At 40.7% G+C, this 22,248-nt stretch overlaps 1 protein-coding gene across 2 annotated transcripts in view; it reads right to left on the reverse strand.

The window, feature by feature from the left end:
* Positions 1-22,248, reverse strand: part of LOC141781856 (aryl hydrocarbon receptor-like) — a 36,602-nt gene that overhangs the window by 9,410 nt on the left and 4,944 nt on the right. For both annotated transcript variants that reach the window (XM_074657776.1, XM_074657775.1), the window contains exon 2: positions 14,840-15,030. In XM_074657776.1, coding sequence (XP_074513877.1) covers positions 14,840-15,030 — 191 coding nt within the window. The remainder of the gene's footprint in view (positions 1-14,839; positions 15,031-22,248) is intronic.

The raw sequence follows: 22,248 nt of genomic DNA on the forward strand, positions 1-22,248 counted from the left end.
ATTCTATAAAGGTTTTAGTGAGGATAGGACCAGGCGGACTCTCCATTTGGCCACTTGGATACCCAAAGCGTGCCAAATGTGTTTCTACCTCTTGAAAGGGAATCTGGCTCTAAACTACTACTGATATCCACTACAGGAGGCTATGTGCACACAATGGAGCCTTTGGCCATGACATTTACCCTGAGCATCAACACATTCTACCATTGTGTACAGTATAAAATCAATAAAAAACAACTAAATTGTATAATTTTGTTATAGTTTTATTATAACAATGAAATATGATCAAGTAAAACTTAGATATTAACAAATAAGATCAATAACAATGTAAATAAGATAACAAAAAAGTCAAGTATATACATGCAATATGAAAACAATGATAAAAAAAAACATTATAAAGTAAAAATAGAATTTCTTATGCGTTGATTTTGGAGTGTTGTTTTAGTAGCGTTACGGTCTTGTCTTTTAGAAACTATTCAGAAAATAAGACCACCACAGCATTTTATGAAGTTTTTAAAGCCAGTGTTTTAACACACAGCTCAGCTGAACTTGGTACCGGGTCTGTCGGGTAAAAGAGGTTAATGATCCCCAAGGAAAAGGAGACATGTGAGCATGGATTGAACATGAGTGAGTCCTGCACTATTTAACATTAAAATATTATTTTTTCAATGTCAGTTTTTTTCTTAAAAAGGTTGGAAAAGGCCAGCTCACAAAGCTGCAGTCTTTATTAAAATAATAAAGTTCTCTTGATAAATTGTCAGATGGTGAGCAGATCACTACAGTTTCTCTCTACAACACTATTAAAAACTGCTGTTTGAAAAAGGAGACTGAATGGAGAATGTTTTTTTTATCTCCTCTCCTCTTAATCGCTCTTTTCTTAGAGCTGCTTCTTATCATTCATCGCTGACTCTAATAAAGTCATAATCACATTCAGACGTGAGATAAACAATAATGTCTGAAATGTGGCGTTGTTGCGACTCCACTGAAATAAATGACATGTTGTGGCACTGTTTCAGCCGTAAAGTGCTGCAGCAGAGTTATGGAGGGTCTATTTGACCGGAGACAGACCAGGCACACGAGTCTGTTGGTTGTAATAAAGGCGTCTGGTCTCTGGGTTCACTGTACATGCGGCGCATTGCAGGGGAACAGATAAAGCCCCTTTTGTAGTTTTACTTTGAAAAATATCACATGGCAGCAGCATCAAATCTTGCATCTTGCCTGAAGACATACTGTTTGTAGTCTCCTTTTACACATTCCAGATGCACAGTATGTAGCTAGCTTGATTACTCATTTAGAAGTAAGAAGTCTTTTTTGATGGCTTGTTTCATATGCCTCGGCATGTCTACGGCTAAGATAGGCACAGCGGGTTTGTTCTCCGAGGCTATATACACACCGCTCTGTTAATATAATGAGGCCACTTAAGAGGCCTGTCCACCAATCACACATGTGACTCAGTCTCGTCGAGTGATCCCCACCTTCATCTGCACCGTTTTAGAGCCGGTCATGTGACTGAAGGAAGCTGCAGTAACAGGACACGACTAGCAATCAATTGAGCCGCTTGGGTGTCAGCCAGACAACAAAGCTAGTTTAGACAACCATTTCCAGATAAGGGATTACGAAAATCTTGGCAACGTCTCTCTGTTGTGTTTTTATAATATTAGGAAGATGTGTGAGTAGCCTGGGTACCTTTTGTTGCGAACAGAAACAGGCAGAAGTTGCATCTCTTTGTTAATACTACTCAGGCAGTGCTTGGCATGTCCACATCTAATGACAGCCTGCACCGAGTACAGCAACGACTACTCAGATCCACTGCTTGTTTTGGCTTTACTTTGGCTTTCCTTGGTAAAGTCGCTCAGCCCCGGCTGAAAGCCTCCTCACTGCTCATCATTGTTCTCTGGGGCGGCCCCACCTTGTCATGTCATGTTTAGAAGAGTAATGCTATTGTTCTGAGAGATGGTAACGTGGGAATCATTTTGCATGGAAGTGGTTGGACATGCTTGTGCTGCAAGCTTTAAAGCCCCCCCCCATAGCCAGATTTACTTCTTGTTTTTTTTGGTTAACGTTCTTTCTCAAACAGAGAATGGGGGTGTGGTTGATAGTCAGACGTAATTCAAATCCATGGAAACCAGATTGCATCGTTTTTTCAACCCAGTTTAGATGAATTTACTGTTTATCAGACCACAAATGAGACAAGAATTAGCACAACACGCCGACTCTCTCTCACTCTCTCTTCTTCACCGTCTCCTCCTGGCGAGGCGGCCGTCTAGCTGCTGCTGCTGCACCGAGGAGCCGCACCGCCACACGCCGGCCATAGCGCACCGGAGGACGGATAGACATTTTGCCGAGGTTCGGCATTTGAAATGCAAGTTTTGGGACGTTTTGGAGGTGCCCCGTCTACGAGCACCGGCTGCTCTCACTTCAGCTCCAGCACCGACACCGCACCGGGCTGTGCTGAGATTAGTTTATTTCTATAACGGGACTTTTTCTCTTGAGCTGAAAGTTGTGCTCCCCGTCGTCCGGACCTGTTAAGAGGCCCACAAACCTCCGGTATCGGCTGCTTTCCGTTAATTTATCTCCAGCAGGAGGAGACGGTAAAGAAGAGAGAGAGAGAGAGAGACAGTCAGTGTGTTGTGTTAATGTTGATTTCACCCGTTCACCGCACACACAAAAGCCATGGTAAAAATAAACACACTAAACTAAGGTGGAGGAAACTAAAACATAAAATGAAACCCCTCAGTTAGCTGATGCAACAAGTTGGACTAGCTAACTACACCTAACTTTTACGAGTTATCCTGAATTATTGTGACTTGTAAGATTTTAAAGGGTAAATCCACACTAAATGGCATCCCTTTGCTCTTGTGTGATGCCTTTTGCTGTTACATCCATTTGTAGATTGACTCTTTTGTGAATCAAAAAATAATATGAATGTAAGATCATGATTTTATTTTAGTTGAGTTTTTATATATTAATGTCTCAGAAGTATGTAGCTAGATATACATACAAAACACATGGTTAGAACTGTGTAGGAATGGCCATAGTGTTTAATGTTTAATCCTCACGCTGCTTTAGTGAAGTGATTGCGGCATAGCACCATCTACTGGAAGTTTGTTCAATTCCTGTGGTTCAGGGTCACGGGAGTTCACAGAAAGTCATGCCGTCTCCTTTTTTTCGGTAGTGATGTGTTATAGCTAAAACACTAAAATGAATTTATATTCATTTTTATTTTGTTTTCATTAGTTTTTTAAAAGGCAATATTGTTTTTTATTTAGTTTCAGTGAACTATAATAACCCCTGAGTGCAGCAGAAGAAAAAAAAGCAAAGGAGGCTATCTGGCTATCCCCCCTTCCCGGAAGACAGGTTTTCTCATTGCTGGAGAACTGATCTGGCAGCCTGCATGTCTGCACACACACACACACATAACATACACAGACATAACACACACAAACACACTCGGTCCTCTTGCATCTGCCCCCGGGATCTTTTTTTTTTTTTTTTTGTAAGCAACAGCCGACAAGTGTGCTTCCCTTATCTGGACAGCCACTACAGGAAAATCTCAGGATACGGCCTCTCCCAACCCGTCCGTCCAGTCCTGTCACGCAACTCCTTTAAGGAGGGAAGGGGCCCCTGAACACTCCGACACAGACACAGACACAGATCACTCTCCACCTTTCAGCTACAACTCACACAGTGTTTACACAAACAGCCAGACCTGCACGGCCTGACAATCACACGTCTACACACCACACAAAGCTGCAGGCCTGAAAACACAATGCAAGCCGTCCATACGACCACTACCAGCATGTCATGGAAGTCACATGTGCAGCCAGAAACCATCAGACGGATGGAAATGAAACACTAGCATAATCCAACCGTGATTCCCAACCCTCTCCTTTTTTTTATTATAATTGTATTAATTTAATTTGAATTATTTATTTATTAAATAAAACACTTTTTTTTTTCTTCTTGTCCACTTAATTTGGATTATTATTCATTTATTTTGATATTTATTCTATATTATTATAAAAATGTAAGTTACATATGCAGCCAGTACAGGATAGAAATCATCAGACAGATGGAAATTAAAAACATATTAGAAATAAACAGACTAGTATAGTCCAACCATGATTCCCAACCCTCTCCTTTTTTAATTCTATTTTAATTGATTTGAATGTAATTATTTATTTATTAAATAAATAATAAAAATGATATTAAATTATATGAATAATACATAAATAATATATACTATTAGGTATTTATTTTATTTATATATTTTTTTTTTTCCATAATTTTTTTCTTCTTATCCAACTAATTTGGATTATTATTATTATTCATTTATTTATATATTTATCCCCCCCGCAAGCACAATAGTTATGTCTTGTGCATATGTGTGATAGAATGTGAAGGTATGTCAGCATGTGCCGGTATGCTAGATGTCCAGTGTTTGTTACATTTTGTGTATGAACGTTTGCATAAAAGTGGAAAAAAATTCAGTAAAAATATCTGAATATAGAAATAAATAGACGTGCACACATTCACACACACACATAATTATTTATTAGTGCTTCAGCCAAACATTCACAGGCAAACGTAGACCATGCCACTCCAAGCCCAACTTTTTTTCCCTCTATTCAGTGTTTGCGTGAGTAAGTGGGCCTCTTTGTGGCCGTCTGCTTGTTTTCATTCTAGTTTTCTTCCCCAGTGGTGGACTCTGCACCGTGCTCTCCCTCCCCGTCTTTTTTTCCGCTGCTAATGGCTCAACAGTTTATGGCGCTGCAGAGTTACAGTTCTTCGTGCGGCTGCAGGAGAAATATGTTTGATGATACTTGGCCAGAGCTTGACCAGAAGTTGGAAAGACATTCCTGTAAGTTTGTGGGAGGCAGTGAAGGAAGAAAAACACAGAATCCCACTAACATCAAACACACACGCACACGCTGCCCTCACAGAGCAGGAAAGGGATGTTCACATACGGTTTGATTGATATCATCTGATGGTATTTAAAAGGTCAATAGACACTAAAGCCTAATTTATTCTTCTTCGTTGAGCTGCGGTGGTGGTCTCGCTGTGATTTACAGTTCAGCGTGGGATTTTCCCAGCACCACTGCAATAGATAAGTGTAGTGGTAATTAACTGATTAGATCAACAGAAAAGTGACAACAATAAGGATATCCAACGACGGCTTTTCGCTGCATCCAGTAAGGCCCGACTTTGGGCACTGTGGCGAGCACAGACTGCTCTTTTCCGCCGGGAAACAACAGTTGGTGTAGCTCTATTGTCGTCCGGGTGGAAACAGTAGGGATTAGACACGCTGTTCAGTTCCAGAAACAGGCTAAGATAACGAAAAAGGGAAAACAAAGTGTGAAAATTTGTTAAAAATTGGGAGAAATATGGGAGAATTTTGACCCTGGGAGGAAACCGGGAGAGGACAATGAAAAACAGGAGTCTCTCGGGAAAATCGGGAGGGTTGGAAAGTATGGCGCTACATGATGAGTTGGGAGTGAGCCCGAGGTTGGATATCCATACAGTAAATAATATTAAGTTATTTATCACGCAAAAATGCCAAACATTGTCTTTCTTTTGTTTTTTAGAAACCCCAGGTCTCTGTGGAGGGATTTAATCCTGCAACACCCATGAACCCCTTCACAATAGTAAGTTTTGACTTTGACATCTGATAAATAAAAAACAAAGAGCAAAAGAAACTGTCATATTTGGAAATTTACAATGTATGGCTCTTGGCTAAAACAGCCCCTATACTATATTAAACAGTGATGATACGCTCTCATACAAAACATTTTACAGCCGGCCTGAAAGCTTCTTCTAATACTTTCAAAGGTGTAATTCAACACCAAGAGAGGTCACTTTTCAGCATGAAACTGTGGCTTCCTGTTTCAAAAAAACAAGTCATTATGGGATTGGTGAAATGCAGAGCATGCCTTTGATGCAAGATTCACTCCAGGCAAACATCCCTGTCACTCAGGGAATGAGGTAGTCTTTAAAGGATTTGACGTCTTTTCATCATGGGGGTAATTAAGTGAAATCCAAAGAACTGTGAGGAGCCGAGGTGGAGCTTTTCTACATGCACTCTAGTCTGACTATTCAGGGGAAACAAGTTAAAGCAAAGGAAAACAAGTCAAAGTATAAAGTAGTGGCAGTGAAGCTTGAAGCGCTGAAGAATAAAACACAGACATGACTGGCTTAAGTCAACAACAAACAATGGAAAATAAAACTGAAACAAAATCTTGAAATGCTTTAAGTTGTATTAAAAAAAGCTTAAAAGTGTTAGCATGTGGAGTCAGGACACTGAAAGTAAGGAGAGAAAAGGGAAATGCTGTCACGGGTTGGAAGTCTGCCAGATTCAGAGAGAGTATAAAGCATGCCAGCAATGCATAGGGGGATATTATCTTGATTTGAAAACATTTAGTTCCAGTAGATCCTGTACAGAGATCTGTGTTCTCACGCAGATGTGCAGGAAAGGGCAGCGCTCGCAACAAATAACAGCCAATGAGCTGGGTCACAGTCCACAAGTTCAACCTCCCATTAGTTGTTTGATTAATGTCCCCGTTTACTTCCAAGGCTTCAGGGGAAGGAAACGGCCTCAACTTTTTCATGATCGGACAAGAGTAATACCACTTGTTCCTCTAGAGATGATAGTGAGTCACTGTAGCTTCCAGTCTGTCTTCAGTCCAACATGAGAGGACGAAGAAGTTAGAGCTTCCCCGAGGGCTTGTCAATTATACATCCGTGGTGCGTGCACGTTTTGATAGTTTGTTTATTGGATTAAATCAAAAGTGAGTCCAAATTTGAGGTGGATCTGATTAATTTGTGAGGCAGAATACATCAACATGCAAAACATGACATTTCCTGTTACCAGTGGGTGGCGCTATGACTGCGAACTAAAATGTGCATGTGTATATAATCCAATAAACAATCAATCAAAACGTACACCTATTAGGGTTGGACGATATGTAAAAACAATTCCAACCAGCCAGCGTCAGCCCAACAAACCGCGACTGACAGCTGAGCGACTCTCGTTCTTTGGAGGTAAACCATTAAATGTGCAAAATTAAATGGCAAACATCGGCAAAATAAAACAACCAGCGATGCACTCAGCCAATTGCCAATATATTCATCCATTCACCCAACCCTAACACGTACCTTGCAGCCCCCGATTAGTGGCAAAGTAAACACAATATAGGCCGACGTCACACATGAAGATTATAAGATAGCATTGTTATTGTGACCGGCTCTCAGAGTTTCAGGAGTTCGGTTGAAGTTTTTGTATTCTTGCCCCCCTGCTGTTAGTTAGTTGTTGGTTTAGTAAATTTAGATTATATGGACCCAGTAGTAGAGGTGAAATGCGGCCCCCTATTTATTTGGAGCATGTGGCCAGATACGTTGCACCTTTGAATGGTGTTGTTTAGGGCTCTGCATGTTTGAAAAGGTTTCTGTGCTGCGGCACAGAACCCACAAGCAGACGTTGATGATGAAAATAAACACTGATTACATACTATTCAAGACACGATGTCTGTATCGGTGGTGGTGATGCTGGTGGTGGTGGTGGAGTCTGGGGGCATCTGGTTTTTAAATCAACACACTGGGCTATTTTTGGCTGTCTGGGCTTCTTTTATCTGCTTGAATAGTAATGCCGTCGGCTTTGGACTGATTGGGCACACGCAGAAAAAAAAACTAAACAAAATTCAGGTTGCTGCTGTGTTAGGTGTGTCTCACATATCATATCGCTAAAATGATTCTTATCAGTCTCCAGGCAGTCATCAATGCTCTCAGAGGGAAGGAATAACGAAAGTCAACAGTTTGAGGCAGAAATACCAACTTTGCCTCCTACAAGAGGTCTAAATTTAGCACACAGATTGTGAAGTCTGGAAATATATGCAAATCACAATCAACACTAAAAAGCTAGTTTACACTCCTGGATAAAAATCACTCTTTATATATTCAAATTCCTAACAGATTGGAATCACGGTCCTTAAATAACTGAAATAATCCCTCATCTGTTTTTCTGATTCCCCCGACCAAACTTGGAGCGGGACGACAGCTGATTTTGTTTCGGCACATAAACAAACACAAGCATTTTTTGGGAAGACTCTAAATGTCACAGAAAGCCTTGGTGGGCGAGCTCGGCCCCAGCCAACAGGGAACTGGGGAAAAAAGGAAAGTTTGGCTATGAAGGGAGATGTAGCGCTGTGGTTTCAAATCCAGAGAGAGACTGAGAACAAACCTTCCAGAGAATGGAAATTGGAAAAAAAATGAAAACATGATTAAATCTGTCTCCCAGCGGTTGCTTGCATTCTCACGATATACTGAAAGGCGAGTCATGAATCAAGAGCCAACAGGCAACTTCTGTCACCCAAGTGAGATGTCCTCGTCTCACGTATTATGATACTGAGTTGACAGGTGAATTATGTTGAGGTTTTAAGGGCATGTATAAGTAAAACACACACACAAAAAAAGAATCTTCTCATAATGAGCCCATCAGGACTCGATAACAAACAAGACTGGGCTTCCCCGCGCTCATACATCTCCTCTGAGCTGCAAACGTCTGCCAGGGCTTAAAACGCTGTTCTTGCCTTCTTTATTCCTTCTGTTACACTTGTGTCATGTGGATGGGTTTGTGCGTACATGGTTCAGATATCCCAAATACAGAATTACAGCACATGATACGGTGTTACCACATCAACTATGATTGCTAACAGGCCCTGGATGTTTTCAATGAACTTGGAAAGCAAATCCATATTTTTCAGCAGCAGCGAGCCACAAGCCTTTCAAAATACCCAGCGCTGCCTCATAAAGTCACGCTATGAGGCCGAACAGCCCGGCTCGCTCACAAAGATCTGCCGTTTCGCTGCAGCCATGAGCAGCTCGTTGCATTATCAGGTCTTTAAATCTCACTCGTATCCCCTGAAAGTGCTTCGGTTTGTTCTTTTCTCTAGAGCCTTTTCTTTTACCTTTTCTTTTCATCTTTTTAAAGATTTATGGGATCGTTATCTTAAATTCTAGGCATGCCCCCACTTGAACAGCCAACCGTGGCTTGTGTTTTGACTGGGATAACCCCTGAGAGGCAACCTTGGTGATCTAGTTCAGACATATACTGTAGTAAAGACTCTGTGTTCGGGAAAACAGCCATCATCTGTCTTAAAGCATCTTAACGTGCAAATTAATCTTGTCCGACTTGACAAATTAAGGGCTGAGTTTAAGTTATTTAAGTCAACAGAGGTAGGGGAAGTTCAGAGCTTATCAAACTGCACAGCTGTCGCAGTGTGTGTATCTGGAAATGTGTGCGTTTACTTATTTTGGGTGACATGGTGTAACACCACATAAATCCAGTGTTTTTAACTGTACTTTAAGCCATGTAGAGGTCTTTAAACACACTCTTTAAACACTTTACAGAACTTTACATCTGTGTAACATCCCTCCACCGTTAGCTTTTCTCATAAGGACGGCAATTAGACAATGACTCAGGCCATCATGTCTGTGAAGCTGTATTTCTTATGTAAAACTTCTGTAGCGTTGTCCGTCTTAAATCGTTCAGCATACTCTCGTAATACCAGACAATCAGAGATCTCCACCAAGTTTTAGCAACAAAACCAGGAGACTGTCTTCAGTCTCCAGTTGAGAGAAGTGTTTAGAGACCTGTGAGTATAGTTTCATCATAAAAAAGGGAAGCTTACACTCACTGGTAAACAAGCAGTGAGCTGAACTCGTGCTCACAGTGCACTCTCTGTTACAATTAAAATTCACTCCATTATGGAACAAAGGGTATATAACATGGCACATATGTGTATCTGGCCATCTGTACCACCAGAAGGCACCCAAAGATAAAATGTTCTACACCACATGCCACCATTCATCTCATTGCCTTTCCAGATTTCACTCTTTGGATTAATTAAAACTTATTCAAATGGGTCTCCAGACTGAGCAGCTCTAGCAGTTGGTGCCCAATATGCTTTTAGAGGTCTCATTAATCATTTCTGCAGCAGCCTCCATGATTCTCCACCGACACAGAAACAAATGAAGTCTCGACAAACAAAGACATCTTTGTGAAACATATAACTACGCCCCTTAATCACTTTTATGATTATTTACACAAGACTAGTATCATCAGATTACCTCAATATCCTGTCGGCCATAAGAGGAGCTGCAACAAAATCACAATACTCTAGCAGCAAGCGTGATTTCTAAACAAGTTGTCTGAGAAATCAACACCCTGGTTAGATAAATAGTCAGTGACCTGTTTAACTAGAGGTGACATTTGATGCCTTTATTGAAAGTAGACAAACAAAACGCTGCGATGCATGATACAGCAATACAATATCCCTCCTAATACTGAACGACACATTTTCTTTGGCTTCCGTTGTGCACAAACAGCCGTGTCACACGCACAAGGGGAGAGTTGGCTGGGCTGACACTGTTAGACAGGATGTGTCTGTCTATAAGAACGTGTTTGACACCTGTAAAAGCATTCAGGGGCGTTCTGGTTTAATCCACACCCTAATACCACTTTCAGACAGGAGACAGGCGTCTAACGTCTGTTGTAAATATTCATAGGGGACTACTGCCGCGGGTTAATCTCTCACTGTTACTGTTCTGACTCCAGTCTGCTGCAGTGTAGTTAGTTATAGCTACAATTTACTGCTAAACCATAGAATTATGCACAATTACATTACATAATTACCAGTTTTACTTTCTGTTGTTCTTTCTCTTTCTCTCTCTAACTTACTTTAAGGAGTCAAATTTTAAAAAGACTTTTAAACATCATTAGCATTGACTTAATAAAGAACTCTGGTCAGCACAGCCATGACAGTGTCCCACCAACTTTCAACCCAGGTCAGGAGGAGTGTCATGAGGAAGAGTCGGCTGATGTGTGTTGTTGACCCAGATTTGACCCACAACATTGTGTCAGTAATCAAAAGCAACCTTCACATTTACACATCAATCATAATGCCATTAGAGGTGTAGTTCATTGATTTACATAAAGTTAGGGGGCTCATACGGGACAGATTGAAGTAGGGTGTCCTCCTCAAATGCAATCTTGCAAAATGGCTTTAAAAAGATTTTAGTAATTTTTTTGGCAAGAAACTTGAATAAATCCAGTTGTTAGGAGATGTTTTCACATCAATATAAAATAGATAATAGAGAGAGAATTATGACCAGTTTAACTTCCTAACATTAGCTCTAAGCAGCTTCTAATACATCATTAGAACTACTACTACCAAATGTATTTGATCAATAAAAATACGATCTTTTATTTCCTAATCATTTGAATTGTGTGTTTTATGCAAATGGCCACCATAGATGACTATAACAAAGTAAAAGGATAACATTTAAATTTAAAAACAATAACACAATCAATCTGTATTGGCCGATGTGGCTCATCGACGATCGGCAATCTGTATCTGCGGCAAAAAAACCTGATCAGGGCATCCCTAAAAGTTATATTTGCTCCCTTTTTTTCTGCTAATCCAATCCGATCCATGACTCAAAATCTTGTTACGATCTGAACCATGAGTTTTGTGTTCCGTTGCACTCCTTGTGTTTACCAGAAATGTGCTCATAAGTTTCTTGGAAATAAGTCATTCAGCATGAAAAAGGCATTCAAAATGACTAATCGACAAAAGAAATCTTAGTGGACTAAGACAAAAAGGACCGATTAGTCGACTAAGAGGGGGCAGCCCTAGATTGAAGACAGAATAGTACAGAATAAAGCAGCAGAGGCTAATGTATCCTGCTTTTTTTATGGATAGTGTGGGGAAGGCTTCAAAAGCACGGATCCTACAATGGCATATTTTCCCTGCCAGGAAAACGCCAACAGCTTTGTAACTCCATGTTCCCAGTTAGTAACTACAATGTCCTGTTAAAGCTGAGATCATTCTATTAGGCTTGATAAACTCCAGAGCCATAGAGGGCATTATACGACTGTTTTCACAGGCTGTGTAGCATTCCTTATGACTGCTACACTGACCTTTATGTGCACAATTGGTAAGGCAGTCAAGTGAGTATGTCAGTGTGAATGAAAGGAGCTGTGAACAAGCATCTATGAGTCTCTATCAGCTTTCACACGGTGAATGTAAACATAACATACCAGAGATGTTCTGTTAATGACACGCTTCAGACTCGTCTCATCCATTGTTTTCTCATTTTTTAAATGCTCTCAAGGCCACAACGAGCTTCCTGTTCTTCCAGCTAACAGCAATTCACTGAGTGGTACGAATTTCTCCTCTCAGAAAAACAATGTATGTCTTGAAGAGGAGGTCAATAACGCACAGACTCACAGACTCCCAAGCACTGAGACACAAACCAATGAGTAACAGACTATTTAATCAATATCTTAGGTCAAAAGACAGCTAAATGATCTAAACTTTGTGAGCGCAGATCTGCAGTGACAAAGCAGCAGTATTTACGGGGTGATGAGTTGCACATGGGCTGTGTGATGTGACATGTGATTTTGATCTTGCCCTCCACTGCTACAGGGCACAGACCGTCTTTTCAGCGTTCCCGATTACTGCTGATGTCAAATGAACCGAAGGAGAGGGGGCAAAGAGTGCGGCAGTGTCAGGGAGACGAGCAGAGGCGTAAACAAACTGCAGGGAGATATCTGCAATGTGTGTAACGCTGCACAGAGACGAAAAACAAAAGTCGCTGATGGCTACAGCTACATCATCAAATTCTCCACGACTAAAGCAGAGTTTTTAAAGTTTTATTTTAATGTTTCAACAAAGAACCACTATTTCAAATGTGCAGTTGTTAGCGTTTCCCACAGTTTTATTTGTGGTCAAAACACCAGACTCAGTCAGCTGGAGAGCAGCGCTGCATTCACAACCAAAATTGATTAGAGATGCAATTTTTTCCAAATCGGCTGCACTTAGATGCACCATTATACCGCAGACACCCTCAACAGTAATTTCATGTTTTTCATGAGAAATAAAAAGAAATGTTTTTAGATGAGGGGGGGGGGGGATTGTTTTGGAAATGCTGCCTAATATTAGAAACACAAGGCTGCAGAGAGAAACAGTTTCATTTCTGTTTTCTGTGGTTGTCGGCTATCCGCTATAGGGAAGTTTTTAGTTGACCTTTGACCGGAGCGTCGCGGGTGAAAGTTAGGTCAGTAGGAGAAGAGTGAGGAGAGCAGCATGCCGTGATTGGTAAAGGACTAGGCAAGGCAAAATGCTAAGAGGAGCTCAGGATTGGAGGGTGCTACAGGATGCAGACAACCGGAAAAATGCACGTCCATTTTTTGCATTAAGTTTATAAAGATGCATGCACAAACTGCAAGGGACTGCACTGAACTCAATGTTAGATATCAGATTCAGTCTCTTCTTTTTAAAGTACTTGTAAAACCTGTGTTTGCATGGTCTGAAGTATGCGTGAGGTGGAACACATTCTCGCTGCACAGTTCCTCATTTATCAACACCAGTTTATGTGTGACGAACGGCATAGTGCATAGTGCATAGTGTTTAAGCATCAACAAAACATCTGGCCCCAGGTGTTTGACATGAGTCCACTGATACTCCACATGTGCTGTCCATATATAAATACAGTCGAGGAAAACCATGTAGAACTTGCCTTGCATGGAAAACTAGTTTCTAAATTGTGTACCTTTCAAAAGAATAGAGAGACAACACACACTGTACGTGGATCAATGTAACGGTAGAAATCCAAACTACATTTGAGTTAAGTTCCCTGGTATCCACCAGCTGCATCTCTGAGGTATCTAGGAAGGAAATGTCAGCAAATTCTTCCCAACTGTCTAACAACAGATATCCCACTGCAGAATGATAAAGCAGGCAATCAGAGCTTTATCACAAGTTAGAAGCTGTAAATGCACTTGCGCAAAGTTTATGGAAATTACTATCTGGAATGATTACACGATGGCGCAACTACCGTTCTTCAGGCTACCTCGCCTGCATAGCAACAATGTAGGCAAAAGGGGTGTGAGAACAAGCAGCGCTGGAATGTCACAACTCTTCCAACTGCATGTAACACGTCGTCCATTCATACTGGAGGTTCAAACATCTTGGCTAATTACAGTCTGCAGCTGCAATGTTTTCATGTGTTTTGGCTTTTTTAGGTTCATCATTTCACTGGGTTAGCATCGCGAGCTTTGTCAAACCTCGCTGTCTAAAAACAGTACGTGTAATAACAGATCGCACAAAAATACATTATAAAAGGGCGGCTGCTTTTATGTACTACACAAGTTAATGAAAAGGGAACATTAATAAGACTATAAAGATGTCTAATCCTGACAGTATCATGGTGATGGAATACATTCTGTGCACTACAAGCTAGTCACGAATCCTTCCGAGATTCAGGAGGGTTTTTGTCGACAGAGATTCATTGCAACATGTCCAACTACAAGATCGCACAGGCAAACAATGCACAGAAACTGTATCACAAAGCAACAGAGAAGCCTGAGGCAACCAGGCAACTTACTCAGTAGTCCGTCTGCCAACACCTGGTCTAAAATGTCTGCTTAAATCAAAGAAAAACTATCATCTGCGGGTGGTGGAAATGTTATATGCGTGACTCACATATAATTGACTCACACATGATTCATCAGGTTTTCAAAGCCACAGTGCCTACAAGTTTAATCAACTCGCAGTGTAAGCTTGAATGTTAACACTTTTTTTTTTGATAGAGCCTATTGTTGGTGTAGCTAACAGAGAGGGGTGGAGTAAGGTTACAAGTATTGAGGATGTGTTGTTTCCTAAAACCAGATTCCTGCATGCTCCACATTCCTGCCCTGGCTGTACCTGCCGGTGCATTTACATAATCAGCTCCACTTTCTACGACTGTTAGTGCTGGCAGGTATTTGACCCGGGTTGACCCTCACCTTTGAAGTAGCTCTTGACCCTCAGGTAACCCACGCTGAGGCGAAGGACCGACAGTTTGTCCAGACGAGAGCGAACCTCCCCGGAGAAGGGCAGGAGGTCCGTGAGCCGGTCCAGCTCCCCATTCAGCCGATCCCGGTGGCGCTTTGAAGGGTTGGATTTGACGACTTCAGTGCCATCAGAAACCTTCTTTCTGTGGAGTAGAAAGAAAAAACATATAGTCGGTTATTGAGGTGTTAAATATGCTGATTGAGAAAGCCTATGATTAAGACTGATTCAGTTCAGGCCTGGCTAACCGGCCCTGCCAGAGCATGCCATCTGTTGTGGGGTGCAGTGTGACACATACCAATCAATCATGAGCCATATCAACTTTCAGCAATGCTCCAGACTTCAAGCGTACTCTGGGAATAATGACGCGGCCATGAATGTGACTAATACACGCTGCAGTTCAAGTGAGTTCATCATGATGAGTGTTAGATAGACAGGGTAACGGCGAGTTCATCGCAGGTTGTTTTTAATGGGGTGATTTCTGTCATTTTATTTTGCTAATTTAATGGTCTGCCTCCAAAGAGCGAGTGAGATTCGCTCAGTCGCTGCTCAGCAGGCAGAGAGCGAGACGGCGGGGAATATTTTCACGTCTAACTCTGTAAACTAAGGTTTTATTTAGACCAAACCAGAGTTGGTGATTGCTGGAACAGTGGAAAGACTAACCAACACCAAAAATTGTCCGCTCAAACACATCTCCCAGCTGAAACTATGGGAGCGCACCGCACCGCACCACACACCTGCGCAAATGGTCGGTGGTTGGTCCGACGGTGGTCGGATGGAAAAGCTTGACATATCGCCCAACCCTAATAGAGGAATGTGGTCAAAGCCTCATGAAAGCTGTAGTTGTTGAATGCCAGCACAATCATCATTATCTTATTTTATTACAGAACAACATCCTTATTTGTTTTAGGAACTAAACAACAGTATCATGTTTCATCTTTACAAGTTAGCTTGGCCCTCTCTAAAGAACAGGTAAACCAAGGTAAACAGTCTGGGAACAGGAAACAGCACTGTGTCTCACTGACCTGTGAAGAGCTCTACTAGATGATACTGAACTGAATAAAATAAAATAAATTAAAGTAAATACAAATCTAGTATGATATATATATATATATATATATATATATATATATATATATATATATATATTAGGGCTGTCAATCGATTAAGGTATGTAATCATGATTAATCGCATGGTCGTCCATAGTTAATCGTGATTAATCATACATTTATTATCTCTTCAAAATGTACCTTAAAAGGGAGATTTGTCAAGTATTTAATACTCTTATCAACATGGGAGTGGACAAATATGCTTGCATTATGCAAATGTATGTATATATTTATTATTGGAAATCAATTAATTAATTAATAATATAAAATATATGCTCAACCTCTACTTAACAGCCTGAATCCTTTAAGTCTCAATGAAGAATAATTAAACATAAAACAATGAAATCTGCTGCTTAAATTTTCAACTGGTGGATTGTCTACTGTTTGTCTACTTGACAACTGTCTGATAAATAAAAGAATATCATCAGTAAGGCTGCAACTAACGATTATTTACATTATTGATCTGCAGATTATTTTCTAGATTAATCGGTCAATAAAATATAAGAAAATAGTGAAAGGTTTCCATCTCAGTTTCTCAGGATGTCTTTAAATGTCTTGTTTTTCCAAAACCCAAAGATATTCAGTTTAACATGAAAAATAACTTTACGATTAATCAATTATTAAAACAGTTGGCTATTATTTTTCTAACTAATCGTTGTAGCTGTAGCCATCAGACAGGTTGTTTATCTAGAGAAACATGAACAGATCCAGTCCACTCTCTATCTTTTCAAACATGAAAAGTGTTTTTCTTTCTGAAGGACACAATCTTCAGCCCAGAATAAATAACACAGACACTAGCATGCAAAATATACAACGTTACCACAAGTCATTCCATCCACTACTTATGTAGTTCTTCAAGAAGGAAACCATCTTTCACCATGACAGCGGCTTTATGTGCTCTGCCTGACTCTCACTGTAAGGGCGACGTTAAGGGTTTCAGACCACCCATGCTCAAGTGCAAAACACAAACTGACGAGGCTCGCTGGAGATACATGTCATTACTCACAAATGAGACACACATGCTGCACCGGGAGTGAAACCAAGAGTGAGCGAAAGGGTGCAATGGGGACGACACACAACACCACTGTTGTCATTCCTCCGCTACGCACCTGCTGAGAAAAACACTTTACAGTTATTGTGATAAGTATCTAACAATTATGACCAAAACTATGATAGTATAAAAGATAGATACTCTAATGTAACTCACATTTATGACTTATTATGTCTAAATTTATATCTCATAATTTAATTTCCACCATTCTGAATTTTTTTAATGTATTTATCAGGGCTGTCAAAGTTAACATGATAATAATGTTTTAACGCAAATTCGTTTTAACGCCACTAATTTCTTTAACGCATTAACGTAACTTGTGATTTTTAGATTGTAGTGGGCTCAGTTTTAAAACTAGAGAAGATACTGGTATCATATGAAACTAGAAAACCTAATGAATCCATTGGTACCAACCATGTCATACTAGCTTGTCCCCAAGGAAGCTAAATAACGCTCCAAATTACGCTAAATTTTGGCGAGGAAAAACTGGCATGGCCATTTTCAAAGGGGTCCCTTGACCTCTGACCTCAAGATATGTGAATGAAAATGGGTTCTATGGGCACCCACGAGTCTCCCCTTTACGCCCCTTTTATGCTAAATGCAGTACCTGTGAGGGTTTCTGGACAATATTTGTCATTGTTTTGTGTTGTTAATGATTACCAATAATAAATATATACATACATTTGCATAAAGCAGCATATTTGCCCACTCCCATGTTGATAAGAGTATTAAATACTTGACAAATCTCTCTTTAAGGTACATTTAGAACAGGTAAAAAATTTGCAATTAATTCCGATTAACTATGGACAAATTGTGATCAAATATCTTAATCGATTGACAGCCCTAGTTTATATTTGTTAACTTAGTTCAGTCTGGTGAATGTCAAAATGTTTATATCCTCAACTGGTTGGGAAAATTCAACATCTCTGCTAAAGCGCCAGCTGCCAGCTTAGTTCCCGTCTAATCGCTCTGCCAGACTAGCGTCTTTTACACACAGCGGTCGCATTCAGCAGGAGGAGTGGGGTCTAATGAGGTAACAAGGTTATTTACCAAATGAGATGAATGTGATGTTAATAAGCGTGAGCCAATCTGTTGTTGGGTTTAACTGCGTTTAATGAACAAATCCCGACAAGCGCCAAGCCCTCTGCCATAAACATGTCTTTAATCTACGTACTGACAAAAGCTTCTCTGTTTAATATTACGAAATATGAATTATCACGGTTAATTGACTTAATTGGTAACTGTTGTTGTGATTTTACGGTCAGACTAGACATCTACAAGGCCACCATTCACATCCTGAGCGTGACAATGATAGTGGACTCTAATCACTGTTTTTATTTTTTTAATAAAGTAAGAGTCTACAGCTGTTTACACCGACTGAGACCCAGCTGACAGCAGCAGGCTGACTGCAGACTGTTGCTGTCCAATCACATACATAACGCCTACATCAAGGGTTCTCAAACTCCCCTTCCAAGGGAGAACATCTTCCAAGGACCCCCTCATAACAGTAACACTGATTACGCATCTGCGTATTACCATTTATACTCTTAGATGCCATTGGAACTATTTGTATTTTAAAACTTTTCGACTTAAAAACTTCAGATCTGTTTCAGACCTTTGACCTCTAATGCTGCAATAGGGCAAATTCTGAATGCCTCTGCAAATGCCCTTATACCTCACTTCATGGTGATCTGATGTGTCCATGGATAGTTCCATCATAAAGAGCACAAAAAGAGCTTCAAATGATGTATTACACGAACAACAACAAAAACTACATCTGTTATCAGAATAAACAGAACTCTGTGCAAGTTGTTTCCGGTATAATGTTCAGAATTTTGCAATGGATTCTGATATTGGGGCAGTTGTACATAAATTTCCGAGCAGCAGAAACACAAAATAATACAAAAACTCATAAAACCTTCCTAAGAAATTCTTTACGCATTCTTTTATATTTGGATTTATGCAGCTGGGTGTCAATTAGTCTAAGTGTGCTCACACTGGACTTAAAATCCATGATGTGATTACAATAATAGATGAGTTATGATTGCTATCAATGTCTTGCAAAGCCTTATGGGTAATTCTTAGACATGAGATAAAGGCTGTGGCTCTTTCAGATATCCTTAAGCAGGAGTTTTCTCAGTAAAAAAGCCTGTTTATCAATAAGAACCAATCAATGATCTGTATCAGACTGGCCAAATCTAATCACATTAAATCATTTGGTTTCAGCCCTAAAACGCATCCTCGTCAACAACTTATCCTCGTCTATTACTACCAAAGCATATCTGCAGTTTCAGCCAGTGAATTAACTACCGAAATTCCTCCCTAAATTTCACTCTTTACCGAAACTTTGGTTAATGATAGGCTATAAAATATCCTCCTCTGTCTGCAGGGAATGCAGCCTGAACTTGATTGCTGGCTTCAGACCCGAGCTGTACCTTCTCTGAAAACAGAGCGGGGCTGATCTCACTCTCAAGAAATGCCTAGCGGAGACAAAAGCCAGCATTCAGAACCATTTTTTTTTCCACCTTGATTTGCTATGGATCACGGGGTTGAGCAGCAGACATCAGGACGTTCATTGTCGGAAAGGCAGATGTTTTTACCTCATCACTCGATTTCTATTTGGTTTCCTTATCTCAATGCAAAAGAGTACAGTTCTGAACCCGGTCACCCCTCTCTGTCTCAGAGTCAAAGGCAGCTCATGTTGCTCTCAGTCTGCTGTAATGACACTGACACACATTCGTCTGCTCGAAGCAGGCGGAGCGTCTGCCAGATTCAGATGGATGACTCAGTGGCTCAGAAGTAGGAAAAGCGTGCTTTGCTTTCTATATACACGTTTGGCTGCTGGAAAACACAGACTGCAAATTTGGAAGTCGGATAGTTTACAGAAGCGGGCCGTTAGTCTACAAAGAGCTCTCCAGACAGAGAGGTAGAAAATAGAGCCGAGAACTCGCACAAAATAACACATGTTGTACTTAAATGTACAAGATGATGAATGGGTTACAACAAAAACAGTTCTAAATTGAAACAAAACAAAACAAAAACGCACCAAAACTACTTGGTTCGGTTTAGTAAAAACATCATGGTTTGGCTGAAAATGACTACGCTTACAGACGCATATTAAAAATAAGTGAACGTTGACTTTTAGTTTCACACGGGACACGAACAGCAGTAAAGTCCTGTGTATGTTTGATCCATCCACCACCCAGTCCTCCTCCTTACGCTGGGTTCACACTGGATGCGGAAGTGCCCAGATTTCCGTAGAAGCGCTGCCCGTGTCCTTTTGGCACCCACGTAAACCAATTGGGTTGTTCACACAGGACGCACCGCGGCCGGCTCGCAACCTTCAGCGATAAGTTTCAGCACCAGGTCTATTTTCTCCTCGTGCCGCGAGCGAATCTGGCAAGAAAACACACTGATAATCTACTATAAACTATATAAATGATATATTATATATGATATAAATGATCTGATTCGGATAAGATGATAAAATATGCATCAAACGCACGCTTTTGACTTCCCTCCCCTCTCTCCCTGCTGTTCTCACAGAGAACTTGATACCCCTGATTCCCTCCCCCCCTCAATCAAATTTAAAAATCCATCCACTACGTTTATTAGAAATAGCCCAGTGGCACTGCTGTTTGTGATCATGGGTTTTAAATTACGTACTTATTCCAAATATTTGTGTCTAAGCAGAGAGCGAGAGAGACAATCAGACACACAAACACAGAGAATTGCATTTGTAGTGTGAACAGCCAGGCTTCTGCTCGCGTGACGATCGACATAGCACTGCGCTTCACCGCACTTCCGCATCCAGTATGAACCCAGCGTCACGCGGCCTTCTGACTATCATTACAAACGTATTTGTGATGCATCAAAATCAAACGGAATCTGCGACCAACTACGATTCTCTTTGAACATAATTCAAAATGCAGTTTCATTGTATGGGAACTTAATTTTTAGGAGACGGGGCTGATTAACGTTCTACAATCGATCAAAACTTTAGGTTTTCTGTTACTCTATGCTCATGCTGAGATAAAAAACACTGTAGTTCACTCCACTGAAAATGTGGTTAAAGCTACTCTCCAGCTGCATAATACAGCACAAAACTAAATTAAGAAAACAGCATGAATGCATATATAAAAATCAAGGACAGATTATGATCTGATCACTCTGCCAATAAATTGCTAAATTCACTGCGTCCAAGTGGAGCCTCAGAAATATGCGGAGGCAATAGCGTGACCCAGCAGTTATGTATTCAGCTATGAATGTGGGAGAGAACATGTGGAGAATTGGATGCAGAAGTTTCTATAGATGTTTACATGTTGTTTTTTTTGCTGTGACTCTGGGGGGGGGGGGCACCGTTGGGAGTCCTTTGAAACCAGCATCCTCTGGAGAGGGAGCAAGCCACAGACTCTTGAGAGCCAACTTTTAAACACTGGCTGCAGGTCAGGTTTGCACCAAACGTTTTTAAAAGCTCTGAGGCTGGATCTGGTTTGGGCTGAACTTTCTGGCCAGCATGGCACTCTGGGACGGAGCCTATTCTAATAGGGAATGGAGGCATGCTTCTTCATGTCACGCATGCAAAGTATTTTAGTTTGAACTTTTACAGATACTGCTCGGATAGCACTCGTGTCTGGAAAGAAAGAACCACGTCCCGTCCGTTGTTTAGATTACATTCATTTGAATATAGACTTTTGAATATTTTCCCCCTACACCTGTACACACATCAAGAATAATTAGTGTCTACTTCCTTTAGGGCATTTCGACGTGTGGACAAGAATAGCCAGGGATCAACCCTCCAAGGTAAGGTCGCCAGTAGTATGGACGGAGACTATTTCTAAAACGCTGTTAAAATGCTCATGTGCACAGAGGTCATTTTGGTTTTAAGACGCCGTTTTAAAAAACAAAAATGTACCGGTGTGGTTGTAGCCTTAGACAATGATAAATAGAGAAGTATTTAACTTGTGTTTGTGAAGACTCCTCTTTGAAAATCAAACAAAGGGCAAAGAACAAAGGGCAACTTTGTTGCTGCTCACCGGGAGTGTTTTGGCGTTCTTCCAAACCTCTTATCAGCATGTCTGCCTGTATGTGTGTGTGTGTGTGTGTGTGTGTGTGTGTGTTTCTCACAATCCCTTTTCAGATTACTGCCAAAACACATTTGCACTGTTGAAGCACATTATCCCTTCTTATTAAGGATACCATT

Source organism: Sebastes fasciatus, chromosome 14, assembly GCF_043250625.1.
Source record: "Sebastes fasciatus isolate fSebFas1 chromosome 14, fSebFas1.pri, whole genome shotgun sequence".
NCBI classification, from domain to species: Eukaryota; Metazoa; Chordata; class Actinopteri; order Perciformes; family Sebastidae; genus Sebastes; species Sebastes fasciatus.